The sequence below is a fragment of the Triticum urartu genome, chromosome 5 (assembly GCF_003073215.2).
Source record: "Triticum urartu cultivar G1812 chromosome 5, Tu2.1, whole genome shotgun sequence".
NCBI lineage: Eukaryota > Viridiplantae > Streptophyta > Magnoliopsida > Poales > Poaceae > Triticum > Triticum urartu.
In genome coordinates, this window is record NC_053026.1 from 588,279,597 (window position 1) to 588,296,984 (window position 17,388).

General features: G+C 44.4%; 2 protein-coding genes across 2 annotated transcripts; one reads left to right on the top strand and one right to left on the bottom strand.

Moving 5' to 3' along the window:
• Positions 1-3,216: 3,216 nt before the first annotated feature.
• Positions 3,217-7,060, bottom strand: LOC125511000 (transcription factor BHLH089-like). Its single transcript, XM_048676286.1, has 6 exons — positions 6,625-7,060; positions 4,502-4,696; positions 4,286-4,351; positions 4,057-4,125; positions 3,888-3,965; positions 3,217-3,669 (listed from the first exon to the last, which is right to left on the bottom strand). The coding sequence occupies exons 1-6, from the start codon at positions 6,838-6,840 to the stop codon at positions 3,535-3,537; spliced, it is 759 nt and encodes a 252-aa protein (XP_048532243.1). The 5' UTR covers positions 6,841-7,060; the 3' UTR covers positions 3,217-3,534.
• A 4,400-nt stretch (positions 7,061-11,460) lies between these two features.
• LOC125511001 (vesicle-associated membrane protein 721) lies at positions 11,461-15,735 on the top strand. Its single transcript, XM_048676287.1, has 5 exons — positions 11,461-11,823; positions 13,603-13,744; positions 13,830-13,950; positions 14,032-14,094; positions 15,281-15,735. Exons 1-5 carry the CDS (start codon positions 11,634-11,636, stop codon positions 15,434-15,436), a joined length of 672 nt encoding a protein of 223 aa, XP_048532244.1. The 5' UTR covers positions 11,461-11,633; the 3' UTR covers positions 15,437-15,735.
• Positions 15,736-17,388: the final 1,653 nt, after the last annotated feature.

Sequence of the window (17,388 nt, forward strand, 5' to 3'; positions counted from 1 at the left end):
TAGTTATGCTGGTCCACAAATTCCTTGACAAGAGAGTGCCCTTGGTTTCCTTTTTCCAGTTGGACCTTCCAAAGTTATTCATGGGCCTATATATCTCTTTGCTGCACATATACAACCTTTGGATTCTTATGTCTCCCTTGTTTTTCACATTGGCCTTCCTGACGCTGAACACTTCCTCTTAAGCATGTTTATTACAGAACTCGAAACCTTGTTCATCGCTTGTGAATGTTTGACTAACAACCCTGTAATATTCTTCAGTTTCCTCTATGCTGACATGGCGAGCATCCATGTTGTGCAACTGCATGCCGGCCACAAATAAACTGAATAATGTCATTTACGCATCTCTAGTGCCAAACTACATCATCAAAAATGTAAATCAAAGCACTTCTGCCACATGACAACCAACACACCAAAATGTGAACCGTAATTGCAAGTGTTCTGAATATATGTGGATTGACTTTGCCTGTACTGTAAGCAAACAATATAAACTATGTGATTCCACCAAGCAAATAATATGTAGCCACCATGTTTTCATGGAGAGTTGGTCCTAAATACTCCATGCAATTTCTAAAACAGTTTTGCTAAAGCACATCTAGATGTGCTATAAGTATTGCACATCTAAATCCTATGTCATTGATCTTACGTTGAGATTCGTGTGGATACTTACTTTTTCTTTTTTCTTTTCCTCTTTATGCTTGACCCACTCACTTAGATGTGCAATAACTAGAGCACATCTAGATGTGCCCTAGACACACCCTTTCTAAAATTATTTAAGATTCTGTATGAACAAAACTTCTGATGCCACATCATTCTTATAGAAGATATAAGAGTGTCGACGATAAAGGTCAAGAGAATATAGAGTACTGAAGGGAAGAGCATGTCCAGTTTAATTTTACTTGGGCCTCATACGTGAATTCTAATCTCTTTGGTATTATTGAAGCATTACCTTCTGCCGGCGGACCAGCAGTGATAGAGACGAACGGAAGGGCAGTGCCAACGGCGACAGCAGGATTAGCGGGCGGTGGTGCATCGGTAAACGGCGGCCAGAGATTCTGGTAGAGGCGGACGGAACGGACGGACCTGAAGGTTCCGGAGGCGGACGGCTCGGGCAGGCAAGAGGTACGGTAGAGGCGGATGGAACGGACGGGCAGGAAGGATCCGGAGGCCGACGGCGCGGTGGCGCGGCGGCGAGAGCCACGGGGCGGCTGCGGCGGCAACTAGGGCTTGGGTGACAAGTCGGGACTTTCTGTTGATTGATTGAACTATTTAACTATCGAGCTAGACTGCCCTTGGGCTAAAAGAAAAGAAATCTAATGTAAACTGCCTATATTACCCTTCAAATCGACGGTGGATCTGTGCAAATACTAGCATTTCCTATGACTGGTAACTTGCACCGTAAAACGAATCCTAACTGACCCCAGGACCGTCGAAAACGCTGACAGCACACCTCCTTTGCACGCTGATCGCCACTAAACAAGGAGGCGTCCACTCGTCGAGAACCATGTAATCTAATATTCATATCATTGACAAACACACGATATAATAGTGCAGGCAAAGAGGGACGCGGGCTTTCGTCTATGGATGTACATACATCCTATATGAAAAAAAAAATAGTAATTCATTGTACTTGTGACAAAATTTCACAAGACGAAAAACCCTACGAACTCCTTTTCAAAAAAATAAAATTTTCAGCCAAAATAGTGTGAATAGTGACCTATAATAGCAAATAAATTTTCTTTTTGCCCCGAAGTCAACGCTGGGTTTTTATTCGCGAAAATTTATATACTAGTGCAAAATCCAAACAAACTTCTAAACTTATTTGACTTTTTTGTAAAAAAAAATCCCGGGTGTATCTACAACCAGGAAGCAAAGGGTATTTCCCAGGCGAAGGGCCTCATAAATCCATTACAGCACTCGGGTAACGAAAAGCATGAAGAAGTAAGAAATACTTGCTTCCCAAAAGAAGGGGCGGAACATATAAATTTATGGAATAATTCTCTCGGACATGAGCATTACCAGTACTAGGAAATTGGTCGTGAAAGCACTTCTTGCCTGCTCATCATGCCGTTGGCCGTTAGGAATCCATACTATCCGCAACTTGCTCATCACCATCCGTGTCATCATCTCACCACAATATCTGGAATCATCGTCTGCTACAAGGTACTCTACAACTCTTCGGCCAGCATCCCATCACCAAGGCTTCCGCTTTGTTCTACAAGACACAACTCCAGCTTCTCAAGCACTTCTTGCATTGTAGGGCGGTCGATACCACGATCACTTACACATTTCTCAGCAATCTCCACAAACTTCTTGAAGCACCGCGGAGCAATCTTTCCTTCAAGATAGGGATCAACAATCAGATCAAGGACGCCCTTCTTCTGGCAACTGAGGGCGCATTGTGCAAGTTCAACTTGTCTCCTTGGAAAACTAGGATCCCAATGCAGCCCGAGCACACAACACCTCAAACAGCACGACATCAAAAGAAATAAAGAATATCCATTGGATTTCTCTGTTGGTTGCCCAGTTCCGAGAAATTCAGGATCGATATAACCTGCATATACTCCAGTGTTCCTTGTTTTCTCCTGAATAAGACACCGTTGATCGTACTAGCATCTTGGTTTTTCTCAACTTCATGATGCAAACCTACATAGAAAGCTGAAGGAGGTCAGAAGCGAGCGGCAGATATATCAAAGCTTCAGGAGCAGTGCAAATGATGAATGGCTTCGAGCTGTTCCAGCATGAACCCATGCGTGTTTTTGTTTTTCATAAGCTCTTCGCCCTCCGGCATTTGAACCCTGGGCGTTTGACAATCACATATTTACATTTGTTGAGATGGTCAAATTTGCGGACTTTTTTTTAGGTACCGGCCTGAATCGATTCAGGTAAAAAAGAACCAAAGTTCCTTGCAAGCTCTGAAGATAAAATAAAGGCCCTAGGGCAACAAGGGGACACTAAAAGCTAAAACCAACTATGCAAGCCATGAAAAAAAAGGGTTCGTTTTTGTAGCGCAAAATCATGGAGTGAAAATCCAATCTCAGGCAAACCCTGAAGACACCAAACATGTGATCCGAGAAACCAACTGCCATGGGCACAAACCCACAGAACTCAGAAAGAGAAACATGCCATAAGGTTCAAGCTTTGATTCTAAAACCAATAAATAAATGAAATCAGAAAAAAAAAAGATAAGGTTTAAGCTTTCACAGCCTGACAGACACCTGAAAAAAAAGTCGCTTCCTTTCATCTTAAGAATGATTACCAGCTACAGAAATCCATGGAATACATGAAGGTTGCGAATACATGAGGAACAGTCCTGAATCCGAAGGTCAAAACAAAAAGGCACTGTGCTCGGCGGTTCTCTCTAAATACATGTCTGACGTCTCTACCGGCAATTACAGCTCCAAAAACTATGAATAAAACCGCATTTGGAACGAGATGGTGGCACAAAAAAAATGATCTACGATATGAAAGTGGGGGTTGATTGGCCGAGGATTCATGACACGCTTTGTTGGGCAACACCCTGGACTTTTGTTCTGCTCATGTCACTCTTTCGTAGGTGCCACCAATCTGCATGTGAAGCCATTCTGCAGCCGGCGAGCCCTGGGCATACTCCCTTGGTGTTTGTGGGTCAAATGTTAACCCTGGAGCTGTGTTGTATGTTGGCGCAGCGAACTGCAAGTGAGAAGAACAAAAGGTAAACCTTCTGGAGCTAAGATATGTTTTGCTGTACACAAACGTGCCAATATATCATTGGAATATATTTGCAAGGGACAAAATGTGAAATAATATATTGGTGGCACAGTTTGAGAAATCAAACGTTGAAGCTAAGATATATTTCCTTGTACCAGTTATCTTGCTATAGTTAGCCACTGAGTTCACAACTGACTTACGTCTTTAGATGGAAATGTTTCAACTCCGTTGTGAGCATGGGCATGGGCATTAACCGCCTCAAGCTTCATGGACAGGAACTGCAGATGACAGCAATTGTCGAGCAATTATTAACTGCACTACAGAGGGCAACACAATTCCATAGAAGCAACAATCTGTGACACAACATACCTCAATTTGACGTTCCAAAGCTTGGACATAATTGATTATCTCATCAAGGACTGATGCTTTGCCAATAACCTAACCAAGGACGCATAAGCTTTCCAAAGAAAATCATTGACAGACACAAAACTAGGGAGGAAGTTTGAAGATGATACAAAGATAAATATATATGGACATTAGTGGGACAGAATGGAAACATAAAATATATTGAATGCTTGTTGATGAGATTAAAATGCACCTTATTACATCCAGGGACAAGATCTTGGAGAATTTTCATCCGCTCGGTTATTTTCTCACGCCGTGCCTGTCAAAATAAATAGAACTTTCAGTGACCAGATCTGTAGCTCCTGTAATGGGTAGTGTGAATGTGTATCTATGGGGTGTATAAGAATACTCAAAACTGAAAACAATACATTCAGGATAGTCAAAACTGAAAACTGTGCATTGAACTGACCCTTTCTGCAAGGCTATGGCTGTCAGTTGCTTGACCCCTTCTTGCCCTCACATGGATGAAATCTTGCTTTGGTGGTGGAGGATTTTGATCAACAGCCTTACTAGCATTTCTTGAATCAGCTTCAGCATCTTTTCTGAAACTGCCATTCTCATCACTGGATTTATTTGCCTTGAAACGCTTTGCTTCTGCATCAGTCTGCACATTAAGATTCCAGTGAATTGGCGATTAGGACAGACGGGAGAAAGAACAATTGAGCACTTGCTCTCTGCATAAGCTGTGCTGTGGGGCATTTTTCTTTATTATAGAATATAACAAAAATATTGTAAACCACCTTCTGGCCTACGAAGTCAAACAACTATTTAAACTGTCAATCGGTACATAACCAGTCAATATAAGGGGCACAAAAATGGCACGCCAAAATCAAAGATCACATATGACAATAATGATAGCTTGCAGACTATCACCAATATGATGCCTGCTAAAATATCACAGTAGGTTACTAAATGCAAGTAGAAGATGCAAAACACTCTGGACCATTAGGTTGTTGGCTCAGTACTTTAGTAGTTAAGTGTTGGAGACAATTGATTGGATTTAATTGTTTGTCCATCAACCACCTTTAACCAGCAAGTACAGACCAAAAAAGTATTGCACTAAAACCGTAGGTACCGAAAACAGAGAACTCTAAAACAAATAGTCAAACCAGCTGTCACCCAAAAACTTGGCCATGGTATATAATTCAACATGCATACAGTTTATGTAAACAAAAAATAACACTGGGAGAAGGTTAAGAAAACAGTGGATGGTTTTATTTTCTAAGCTACTAATATAGCAAGCAGGTAACTGGGATACCAATGACTATTACAGATTTAAAAGTGCCAGCAAGATTTCAACAGTAGAATAGTGCTGACTGTAGGCTGTAGCTACATAAAGAGCATGTAGGACAGTAGAAGTTCTATGGCATATGCACATCTACTGCTGGTTGAGTAACTTGTCCCCTTGCAACTAGGGATTATAAAGATTGGCAGACTTTGTGCAAGGATAAACTAGTCTTGTTAACTTGATACTGAGCAGAGCAATCATACGCTGTCAACATCAGTGAGCCAAGCCTGACAGGCATTATCAGTTTAGCACCGATATGGACCAATCTAGAGTGCGTACACACATCACTGGTCAGTACCAAGTTACGACACCTACTTATTATATACATCCTTTCAGTTGACAGAAGTTGAGTTCTGAAAGCCACTACAGGATGGCTTTGTCAAAAGTACTCCCTCCGTTTCTTTTTACTCCGCATTTGTTTTATGTTAAACTTCGTAAAGAAAGTTTGACCAAATTTATATTTAAAACTATCAACATCTACAATACTAAAGATCTGCAATATTGATGCATCTAATGATATTGAATTGATACTGTGAATGTTGACATTTTCCCTATAATTTTGGTCAAACTTTGCAAAGTTTGACTTAAGACAAAACTTGTATGCGGAGTAAAAATCCCGGAGGGGGTAGAATCCATGCCAACACCATGGATATAATAAAACGGTGGCCATCTAAAAATAGGAAAACTACTACTGCAATCAACTGTGTGTTATTATTAAAATAATGATGAAAGGTGGTTACAGAGTAATGGTGGCTTTCAGACATCTGGAAGTGAGTCTTATCTATACTCAAACTTAAACACCACTTATGGTTCCTACTCGAAGGCATTTGGTAATTAGGGGAATCTACAATGTTAACCTTCCAGTACCTCTGGGAATGTTGTGGAATTTTTTGTACGGCCCTATGTAAACTAAATTGTGAACCAGCATCCAAGTCTAGTTACATACAGGCACCGTCACAGGGCAAGTGCTAGACCATATATATCGAACTAAACTAAAGTACCAAACCAATCCAAGCTAACCAAAACGGTCATGCTACTGACTTAGAAGAAGCACAACTACGCCGAATCGAACACATGAACAGATCACCGACGCAGCCAAGCTGACCAGTGTCTGAAGCCTACACTCTCAGAGCTCACTTCCAGAGTAGTGGAGCAACAATTTGTGAGCCTCCGAATTCCCCTCTCATCAGCCCAAACTCCACCCCCGCCACACGGATCACGACGAACGCCGAGGAAGAACCTACCAAATCCTGGCCGCCGCCGCCGGAGGTGGAGACGGGCCTGGCGGAGGCCGAGTCGTCCTCGGACGCGGGAGGCTCCCGCTGCCTCCTCCGCGGGCGGCTGCCGCTGCTCTGGCCCGTGACGGCGGAGGACGCCTCCCCCGCCGCGCGCCCGCCGGCCGCGCCGGCGCGGTGCGGCGGGCGCCAGGGCTCGGCCTTGAGCTGCGGGGCGGGCTCCATCACGGGCGGGCGAGCAGCGAAGCGCCCCTTCGCGCGGCGGCGCGGCGGAGCCCTAGGGTTTGGCGGGGGCTGCGTCCGCGGGCGGGGGGCGACCAGATCGGGTGGGGAGGCCGAGGCTGGGGGAGCTCGCCGCGGCACTGACCCACTGTGCACTTGCGCAGGGGAGAGGGGAGGGAGGGTCAGAGAAGACTGGAGGAGAAAGAAATTAATAAATGCTCGGGATTTGGCCACGCGGTGATTGGCGGGCGTGCGTGGGTCTGGATCTACTCTACTCCACTCCACGCGATCGAATCTGCCCCATCGGTGTGGGTCTGGACGTGCGGGTCGGCCGGGCCCGGCCCAGCCCGGCCCGTCCCGACCCGTCTTGGAGCATGTTGTTGCGCCGCAAGCTGTCTTCAGCCTGGCGAACCGACGCGGGTCGCCGTCACGTGTCCGGTGTGCCCGTGGAAGGCAGTCTAGGAGGCAGGGACTATGGCCCTGTTTGGTTCGGCTATGGATTTGTAAAAGTAGCTGTGAAAAATCTGCTGTGAAAAATTTGATGTGAAGAAGATGTATGTCATTTGGCAAATCAGCTGATACAGCTTTTCAGATTTTGGCCCGCAGCGGAATCAGATTTTGGAAGGCACGTCCTAGGCTGCTTCTGCTTTTGGTTCAGATTTTGGCAGCAGATTTCTGAAATCGGATTCTGCTGGGTTCGCCCTTTGATTCAGATTCTATTGCGCGGCAGCGGAATCCGTCGATAAAAACTAAACCAAACAGGGCCTCCGTACCAGGTAGGCATCTTCTTTGTCTTTCAAATAAAGCTTTTCTGTCTCACTTTTTTTTTCTTGCGAAAAGCATCAGATCTATACCGTAAAATAAAAGGTTCATCAGAAGAATTACAAAGCATATTAAATAGTATATAATAAAAATTACATCAAGATTTCAAGACTACCGAATGACCATTACTGCCGCCAGAACGAGCCGCCGACGTGTCACTATCACCACTCTCCAATCGCAGCCGATTTGACCTTTTTCGATGCCACTATTTCTCTTGTGTATACCTTATCTCTTCTTATAAAGATGGTTTGTCATCAAGCGCAGGACCCCTACTCCTAATAGATTTATCCCGATTAACTTCAATAAGGTCATCATCATCATCGACTAAGTGAAGGTTGCAGTACTTGGCGGCAAAAGGGATTTAGAGAGAAAGTCGCGCAAAAGACAGATGCGAGACCGCCCTAGCTTTGTGGGCCACACAAGTGATTTTGGCGATATCTATGCACGAGCACGACATTAAGCAATCTTGTCGATGAGGGGTGATGGAAGTTCCTCAAGGTGGTTATCATCGAGAAAGTTGTCATCACAATATTGTCACATACGAGCTCTAAATAGTCAAGCTTGCACGCTAAGGGGTAACTATGGCTTAAGGTTCGTACTACTCACGGGAGAGGACAAATGTGTGGCAGAAGGAGGGAAATCTATAACATAATTAGTGAGCACTGAACAAGCCTAAAAAAATTGAATCTCACTGACATATCCATTTTTTGGAATTTCATAAGTTCTTTCAAATTTTTGATATGTTGAAACTTGTTGAACTTTGTAGAAATTTGATCTAAAATTTTGTTCAAAATTAGGTTGAATCAAACCAGAATTTTGAAGATTACAAAAGTTTCTAAACCCATCAAGCATGATTAACGTGATCCCTATTTTTTGTAGTTTTGATGGGTTCTGAAACATTTTCCTTACAGCAACGCTTGCGACTGGAAGAGGAAAGGGCCGGCGAGGAAGTGGTGAAGCTCGGCCCTCTCTCCGTTTATATAATCTAACTCCTACTATCTAGTTAGAATTTGCCGAATGGTTGAATTGTGTCCACTTTTGGTGATGTTTATATGTGAATTATGCCCATTCGATATCGGTTTTATATGTCTGATTCATATCGATTCTGGTCGTTTGGTGATCTCGTAGTATGTTGCATGATTTTGTATGGATATAAGATGCCGGATATGATACATGGCCATGGAGGCGTCGATTTGGGGACCGCCCGGTCATTGATCACGGACGCGCCTGGGCGTGCCCGCGGGCATATGGGGTTTCGGATTTGGCAAGTCTGGCTATAGATGTTTTTATCCCCTCCTCCCCATCTTTGCCACCGCCAGATCTCTGATAACCCACAAGTATAGGGGATCGCAACAGTTTTCGAGGATAGAGTATTCAACCCAAATTTATTGATTCGACATAAGGAGAGCCAAATAATATTCTTAAGTATTAACACCTGAGTTGTCAATTCAACCACACCTGGAAACTTAATATCTGCAGCAAAGTGTTTAGTAGCAAAGTAATATAATAATAGTGTTAACGGTAGCAAAAGGTAATGATAACAAAAGTAATGTTTTGGGTATTTTATAGTGATTGTAACAATAGCAATGGGAAAGTAAATAAGCGAAGAACAATATATGGAAAGCTCGTAGGCAATGGATTGATGATAGAGAATTATGCCGGTTGTAGTTCATCATGTAACAGTCATAACCTAGGGTGACACAGAACTAGCTCCAATTCATCAATGTAATGTAGGCATGTATTCTGAATATAGTCATACGTGCTTAGGGAAAAAACTTGCATGACATCTTTTGTCCTACCCTCCTGTGGCAGCGGGGTCCTAACGGAAACTAAGGGATATTAAGGCCTTCTTTTAATAGAGTACCGGACCAAAGCATTAACACATAATGAATACATGAACTTCTCAAACTACGGTCATCACCGGGAGTGGTCCCGATTATTGTCACTTCGGGATTGCCGGATCATAACACATAGTAGATGACTATAGACTTGCAAGATAGGATCAAGAACTCTCATATATTGATGGAAACATAATAGGTTCAGATCTGAAATCATGGCACTCGGGCCCTAGTGACAAGCATTAAGCATAGCAAAGTCATAGCAATATCAATCTCAGAACATAGTGGATACTAGGGATCAAACCCTAACAAAACTAACTCGATTACATGATAAATCTCATCCAACCCATCACCGTCCAGCAAGCCTATGATGGAATTACTCACGCACGGCGACGACCATCATGAAATTGGTGATGGAGGATGGTTGATGATGACGACGGCGACGAATTCCCCTTTCCGGAGCTCCGAACGGACTCCAGATCAGCCCTCCCGAGAGATTTTAGGGCTTGGCAGTGGCTCCGTATCGTAAAACGCGATGAATCATTCTACTCTATTTTTTTCTCCCCGAAAGTGAATATATAGAGTTGGAGTTGAGGTCGGAGGAGTTCCAGGGGGCCCACAAGGTAGGGGGGCGTGGCTAGGGCGTGTGCCCCCTGGTCTTGATCTTTTGCCAGTATTTTTTATTATTTCCAAAAAGACGCTCCGTGGAGTTTCAGGTCATTTCGAGAACTTTTGTTTCTGCACATAAGTAACACCATGACAATTCTACTGAAAACAACGTCAGTTTGGGTTAGTTCCATTCAAATCATGCAAATTAGAGTCCAAAACAAGGGCAAAAGTGTTTGGAAAAGTATATACTACGGAGACATATTAATCTCATTTATGGGCAAAGCCCTACCGACGTAGGCGGCAACGAAGACTCCTCTCCCCTTCACACGATGGTGGATGGCGCAGGCCGACGTCGTAGGGCGGAGGTGTGACGACAAGGAGGGAAAATGTGTGGCAAGGATCACTATGTCTTGAGGTTCATAACGCTCACGAGAGAGGACACATGTGTGGCAAGGAGGGAAAATCATGACATAATCAATCAACATTCAACAAAGCCCTAAATTTTTGAACCTCGCCGACATATCAACTTTTTGAAATTCCATAAATTTTAACATATTTAAATCCGTTGATTTTCTTTTGAAGTTAGATCTAAAATTTTGTTTAAGATTAGGCTGGATCAAACACGAAACTTGGAGATTACAAACGTTTCTGAACCCATCGAAACTACAAAAAAAAGAGAAAACTTCACCGAAACCCGGCTGAACGCGCAAAAAAGGTCGATTTGACAGGGCCTCAGGACTCAAATGTTAGACTATCGTGTATATTTCGCTGTCAAAAAATGATAGCTGCCATAAAAACTTTTAGTAAAATGCCGTCTACCGCGTCATAGTCTTATTTTTGTACAATAAAGCGCGTCACATGCGTGACATGTGTGCTGTCCATTCTAGATGTGTTTGATGCTACAGCCATCCATACGCGCCAACATCACAAGCTTCGTTGACCCCCAGTTTCATTTCATACAATTACGCACCAATCGCACCTCACATAAGCTTCTAGTACTAATTTAATAGCCAAACTTGTGGTAATCTGACTGTATTTGCAGGAGTAGAAAAGAAGAAAGGAACATAGATAGTTTTTTTCCCTCGAGCAAAGGAAGATAGATAATTAAAGCATCGACGGTACGGAGAAGGCACGCGGCTGCTGAGCCCGACGAGGCAGCTAAGCTAATCAATCCATCCCTCGCTTAACCCTGAAGAAACCAACCCCGGAAAAGTTGAACCGACGAACGACCCACCAGGAGGGAGCCAGCCAGACCAGAAGGGGTCTCCACGCGGTGGGCGGAAACATTTCGGGGACCGTTCCGCAAAACGTCCACCTACCAAATTTGATTTCCCTTTTTCTTTTACCACCCCCACCACCCCCATTGCCCCTTGCCCCTCCTCCCACTCCACCAAAGCGAAACCGACCTTTCCCCCTTCCTCTCCCCTCCCCTCCCGCAGCAGCCTCGCCGAGATCCAATCCGGCAGCCCCCCTCCCCCGCCGGCGGCGAGCTCCAGCGGAGAGGCGGCGAAGCGCGCGGGAGGAGCCATGGGGCAGCAGTCGCTCATCTACGCGTTCGTGGCCCGCGGCACGGTGGTGCTGGCCGAGTACACCGAGTTCACCGGCAACTTCACCACCATCGCCTCCCAGTGCCTCGTCAAGCTCCCCGCCAGCAACAACAAGTTCACCTACAACTGCGACGGCCACACCTTCAACTACCTCGTCGAGGACGGCTTCAGTGAGTCGCCCGCCTCCCCTCCCCTCCCCTCCGCCCCGCCCGATCCTTGCTTCCCTCCGTCCGGTTCGTCGCGGGCGTGATCTGATCCGCGTGGATCTGGTGCGACGCGCGCTCGATTTGGGCTCGCCGGGCGTAGATCTCGCGGATTCGCTGGATTTGCGGCCGGGTCGTTTCGATTGCTGCTGCCGATCGGCTTGTTGCCGCGCGAACTTCGTGCGGGAGGTTGTTGCTCTCGCCGTTTGGTACCAGGCTTCTAGTTTAGTTGGTCGCACGCTGGGTATCGGCCAGTTCGAGTTTGGTAATACTTGGTCAATATCGTGCTATGCAGTCAATATATTGTGGTTGCTCCTCTTATCCCACGCCTATGGGGCCAGTGGTTGTAAGAGCTGCAATAGCCGACCGACATCAGCAGTAAAATAATCAAGTACATAGTGCCGGCTCTGGATATCTGTGCTATTTATAGTAGAGGACAGACTGTTAGTTGCTGGCTTGCTAGGCATGTGTATGGAATGCCAGCACATATTTATGCTAATTTGGCAGTTCATTTGTTGCTGCTTACATGTCGTGATATCTATTTATAGTAGAAGGGTAGATGGTTCATTGCTGGCTTGCTAGACGTGTGTAGCAAATGGCAGCCTATATATGCATGGTATAGGCTTCCAGATAAGCAATGCCCCTTAATAATCTATTAAAAAGTAATATAGATGTATCAACATTTCCGAGTTTTCTAATGGGTGTGAGTGCCATTTATAATGCTATTTTCATACCCTTGATCTTTTTGAAGAGCAAGTAGATAGGGAATTGGTTAGAAGATGTTTTCACCAGTGATAAATTAAATCAACCTACATAAGTGTGTAGCATGTTTCAGCCTTTTATGACAGCAGATCACATTACGATGGGCCATCTAAGTTTGTATAAGCATTTCATGGATAATATTTCTACAACCGCAAAAGTATTCGAGTATTGATCTGCAAGCACCATAAAAATGAATATTCCCTTGCACGGTATTTATGAAAAATCAATTCACATAGATGTTCCTCTCTGATTGGACTGTAGATTTGATGCACTTGTTTGTTAAGTGTAGCCTTTGGCACTTTGCAACAACACTAGTCTTTGCTTTTGTCGCACATGCCCAGTGGAAGCTTTAAAACTGTTTCGAGATTTGGATTAATGTGGAAACTATAATGCTCTCTCAATCCATATTTAGTTCTGACATTTGGCTTCTACTTGTGAATATTCAATAGTAGCATTTTACTGTACACAGATGCATTTTTTTAAGTGTATAGCATCAGTAGAGTACATCTCATTGCCAATCTAGCAATACCGTTCATACATTACATGATTATGTTCAAATATAACATTTGTGAAACCTTCACTAGTTAAAGTCAAAAGTCACAACTGATTGTGTAATGAGGTAGTAGAAGACAGATGTGATGATGTAGTGGAAATTAACATTACCGATTAATTTTGTTATATTGCTGCGTTTTTTTCTAGTGCTACTATGTGAATTTTAATGCTCAATTCCTTCAAACCCGTTTTCCAACGACCACATTGCTTATAGCAGTGACAATACTGCTGGGAAAAATTGATAAAGGAACTACTGTTGAAATATATTAAGCAACTGATTTTTTGCAGACATAGCACTTCTCTAAAAATGAAGATAATGCTTGTTTCTCTCCTTGGTTGAATTATAATTCCAGAACACTACATTGCATTTGTTGATGTTGCTAACTTCCAAGTCAAAAAACTATGATGCTGACATCATGCTTTCATCTGCAGCATACTGTGTGGTTGCTGTGGAATCAGTGGGGCAACAGATGCCAATTGCTTTCTTGGTTCGGGTTAAGGACGATTTCAGCAAAAGATATGCTGGTGGGAAAGCTGCTACTGCTGCACCAAGCAGCCTCAACAGAGAGTTTGGGTACGTGTGTGCTTTTGGCAGTGTGGGGCTATTTAAAATATATGGCCTTACTTTGCTCATTTTGTGTGAATGTTTACTGTTGTAGGTCAAAACTCAAAGAGCACATGCAGTACTGTGTAGACCACCCTGAAGAGATAAACAAGCTCGCTAAAGTGCAAGCACAAGTTTCAGAAGTCAAGAACGTGATGATGGAAAACATTGAGAAGGTACATCTTTGTACTTTGCAGATATACTGAAGGTATAATTTGCAGGAAGTTTCTGATCCTAAGTGTACTTCTAAAATTCAGGTTCTTGATCGCGGGGAGAAGATTGAGCTGCTTGTTGACAAGACAGAGAATCTCCGCTCACAGGTTTTAATAATTGACACATTCTTTAATCCCGCTCCGCTCACAGGTTTTAATAATTGGCACATTCTTTTATCCCGCCCTGTACTGGGTACTGTACTTCAATTGGGTTCGATTCCAAGCTGTTATTATTTATTGTTAGTACCAGGATAATTAGGCTTGGTTCCAAGCTGTTATTGTATATTAGCAAGAGTACAGAAAGGTCACAATTGAAGCAGTTAAGATGGATCCAGCTTTATACTAAACTGTAGTTATGGTAAGTGGTCAAGCCAACTACTGGCACACTTAGTAGTTGTTGTGTTAGGTGCTCTTGATATGCTCAAACTACTCAGGCGTAACTGGCTAATACTTCATCGAAGAAGGCTGGCTAGTACTCCCTCTGTCCCATAATATAAGATGTTATTACCTATGTTTTTAAGGCGACGCCTAGGCGTCGAGCCCCCCCCCCCCCCCCCCCCCCCCCCCCCCCAGCGCTTTGCAAATATGTCCGCTTTAGGCGTCGAGGCGCCCCCCCTAGCGCCTTAAAGCAAAGCGTCGCCTTAAAAACATAGGTTATTACATCCAATATGTGAGACGGAGGGAGTACTTCTTATGGATGACTAGAGACCTCCCTAGGTTATATCAAAAATTGTTTTCTCCTATAGCTGATAAGGACTTTAAGGTGATTGAATATGTCATCTTCCTGTAATTCCTACTTCCGTTGGTGAGAACAGTTACAAATTTGTTCAGGTAACGTTGGATAGGATTTATTACTAATGGAGCATTAATTATTTCTGCTGTTACGATAAGTTAACTGTTATTTTTCCTCTACAAGAGTTTTAAGTCTTTTCCTGCTATTGCTCTAATGGTAATGACCAGTTATATCTCCAAGTTGATGTGTTCTTGTGATAAGGAGACACAAACGACCATAATGTTGTTCTTAAGCTTGGGCATCAAAATTTGAATTTTGAAGTTGATGTTCTCCTGGCTGATACCACGCCGCCCATCTTAGCATCCTGGTCTTATTCTGGCGAACCAAAACATTGCCTAGTGTTGAGCTTTTGGGTATTTCAAAAGGATAACATGATATTGCTACTCAATTTTGATCATAAAGTTTGCATAAACATACCATGTGTTTCAAATTATGCTTCAGTTGGATGTCTGAAACAGCAATTGTTATCTAAGATTTTTAATGGTGTGCATGCAATTTCAGGCCCAAGATTTCAGGCAGCAAGGAACACAGGTGAGGAGAAAGATGTGGCTACAAAACATGAAGATCAAGCTGATTGTCCTGGGCATCATCGTCGCGCTCATCCTCATCATAATCCTGTCGGTGTGCCATGGGTTCAACTGTGGCAAGTCCAAGTGAGGACTACTCGAGGTCGTGAGACACATTCAACTGTCCTTATATTACTGCTGATTCGAGCAAAACCCATATATGGTGCTTAGTGTTCTTTCTTCTCTAGTGTGCGCTGGCCCGGGCCTTGGTGCCTGTGGGTGGGTCTGTGTTTTCGTTGTCGTCGTGTTGGGATGTTCGCTTACCGCCGGATGGGTGGTGGCTGGGTCGGCGGGTCGTGTATTTTTGGACGCTATGTATGTATAGCTTGGATCTTGACATCTTTGTTCTATTGTTATATGATGATGAGGATGAGTAGTAGATTTACTTAATTGGAGTCGGAATTATGTGGATGTGTCTGCTTTGGTCTCTCTTGTTGGGGGCTGGAGCTTGTGCTTGTCTGACCACGACAAGCCTGGCCTTGGCTTTCACGCGTTGGCCAGTTGCTCTCATATGACGTGTCACTTTCGTTGCTGCGACGTAGATGAACCTTGTTGCGTTCTGCTGCATTCACCCGGTTTATTTGCATAGCTTGGGGTCATATCCCTTCCCGTTTGCTGTTAATAGAGGCCAGTCTGATAGCAAATGTATTCGGCAATCCATGGGCGTGTAACGGAGAGACATTTGGTCCACAGCCCACGTCCAAGGGATATGCGTACGCTGTTCCGGCGTGGGACGACTGTGCAGTGATATCACCCACCGCTTGCTGCGATCCTTCAGCACGGAGAACATGACTGCACAATACTTCGGTTTTACTGTTGCATTTTTTGGCCCTGTAGCCTACTGTAGCAGCCTGGGGCCCGGGGCATGGCCCAATCCAAGCTCCGCCCCACACAGGAGCAAGCACGGGATGATCATCACGATTTTATTGCTGCGGCATCTTGGTTTATACATCATGTTTCTTCGATGGATTCGACAGAAATGATAACTATTCAGAATGGATTCTACTTACTAGCTAAGATTGGCTATAGTAGTTTACAGATTAAACCGGACAGCTCAAACGCAGTTGAGGCTCTAAACCTTTTCTTGGGCCAGAAATCGGCAATTCTTTTTGAGTGCAAGGAAATGTAACAAAATGCTTGAGGGAAGCTAATAGTGTAGCTGATTGTATAACAAAATCATCTCATTCTAGTGGACCCTCTGAGGTTTTGGAAGATGCAATCTCAGACTATTTCTCACCTTAATGTAAACGACCTGGCATTATCTGCGAAATAAAGTACTCTCTGTTAAAAAAAACCCACCGCCTGCTGCGATTTCCAGTTGCCTACAGTATGACACGTTTAGTTGTTGCTGCTACGCACGCACTGAACACCGCTCATCAGTCAGTGCCGGCCATTGTTCGGTGAGCCTGCCCTGCCCCGCTTCGCGGAACATCCAGAGCTTGAACCAGAGCTTTCATTGGCTGGCTGCATCTGCTTACCTGCCTGCCTTCCTGCACCTCAGCTCAGGCAGCGGGGTGATCACTGCAGCTGCACCTGCACGGACTATGATGATTCTGACGGCAGCTTCAATTCTGTCCATTAAATCAGACAACGTGTCCGTGGTCAGCGGATAGTGAAGCAGCCATCCAACCCATCGCCTACGCACCTGCCCCCTTTCTTAAAAAGAAAAGTTAATCAAATGTCTGTCATTCAGCCTCATTTTAAATCATTCGATCGATGGCAATTAGAGCTAACTCCAATTTCGTATGTGCGCGTTCGTTTGGGTCATGATGAACAGAAAAATCGGCCCAACACAATGACCTAAACAGATGCGCGTCCGTTTTTTGTCCGCCTGTCGATCCATTTACGACTCATTTTTAGCCTAATTTACGTCGGCGCAAACAAGAGACGGGCGCGCGGGCTGCGCACCAACTACTCCTCCTGGCCCGCCAATCGGTGGCAAAGCATCCATTATTCCCTCAATTTCCCAAAACCCTCCCGCCCGCGCGCTCCTGGCCGTTCGCCATGGACGACGCCCTCGATGTCGTCGTCGGCGGCCTCGCC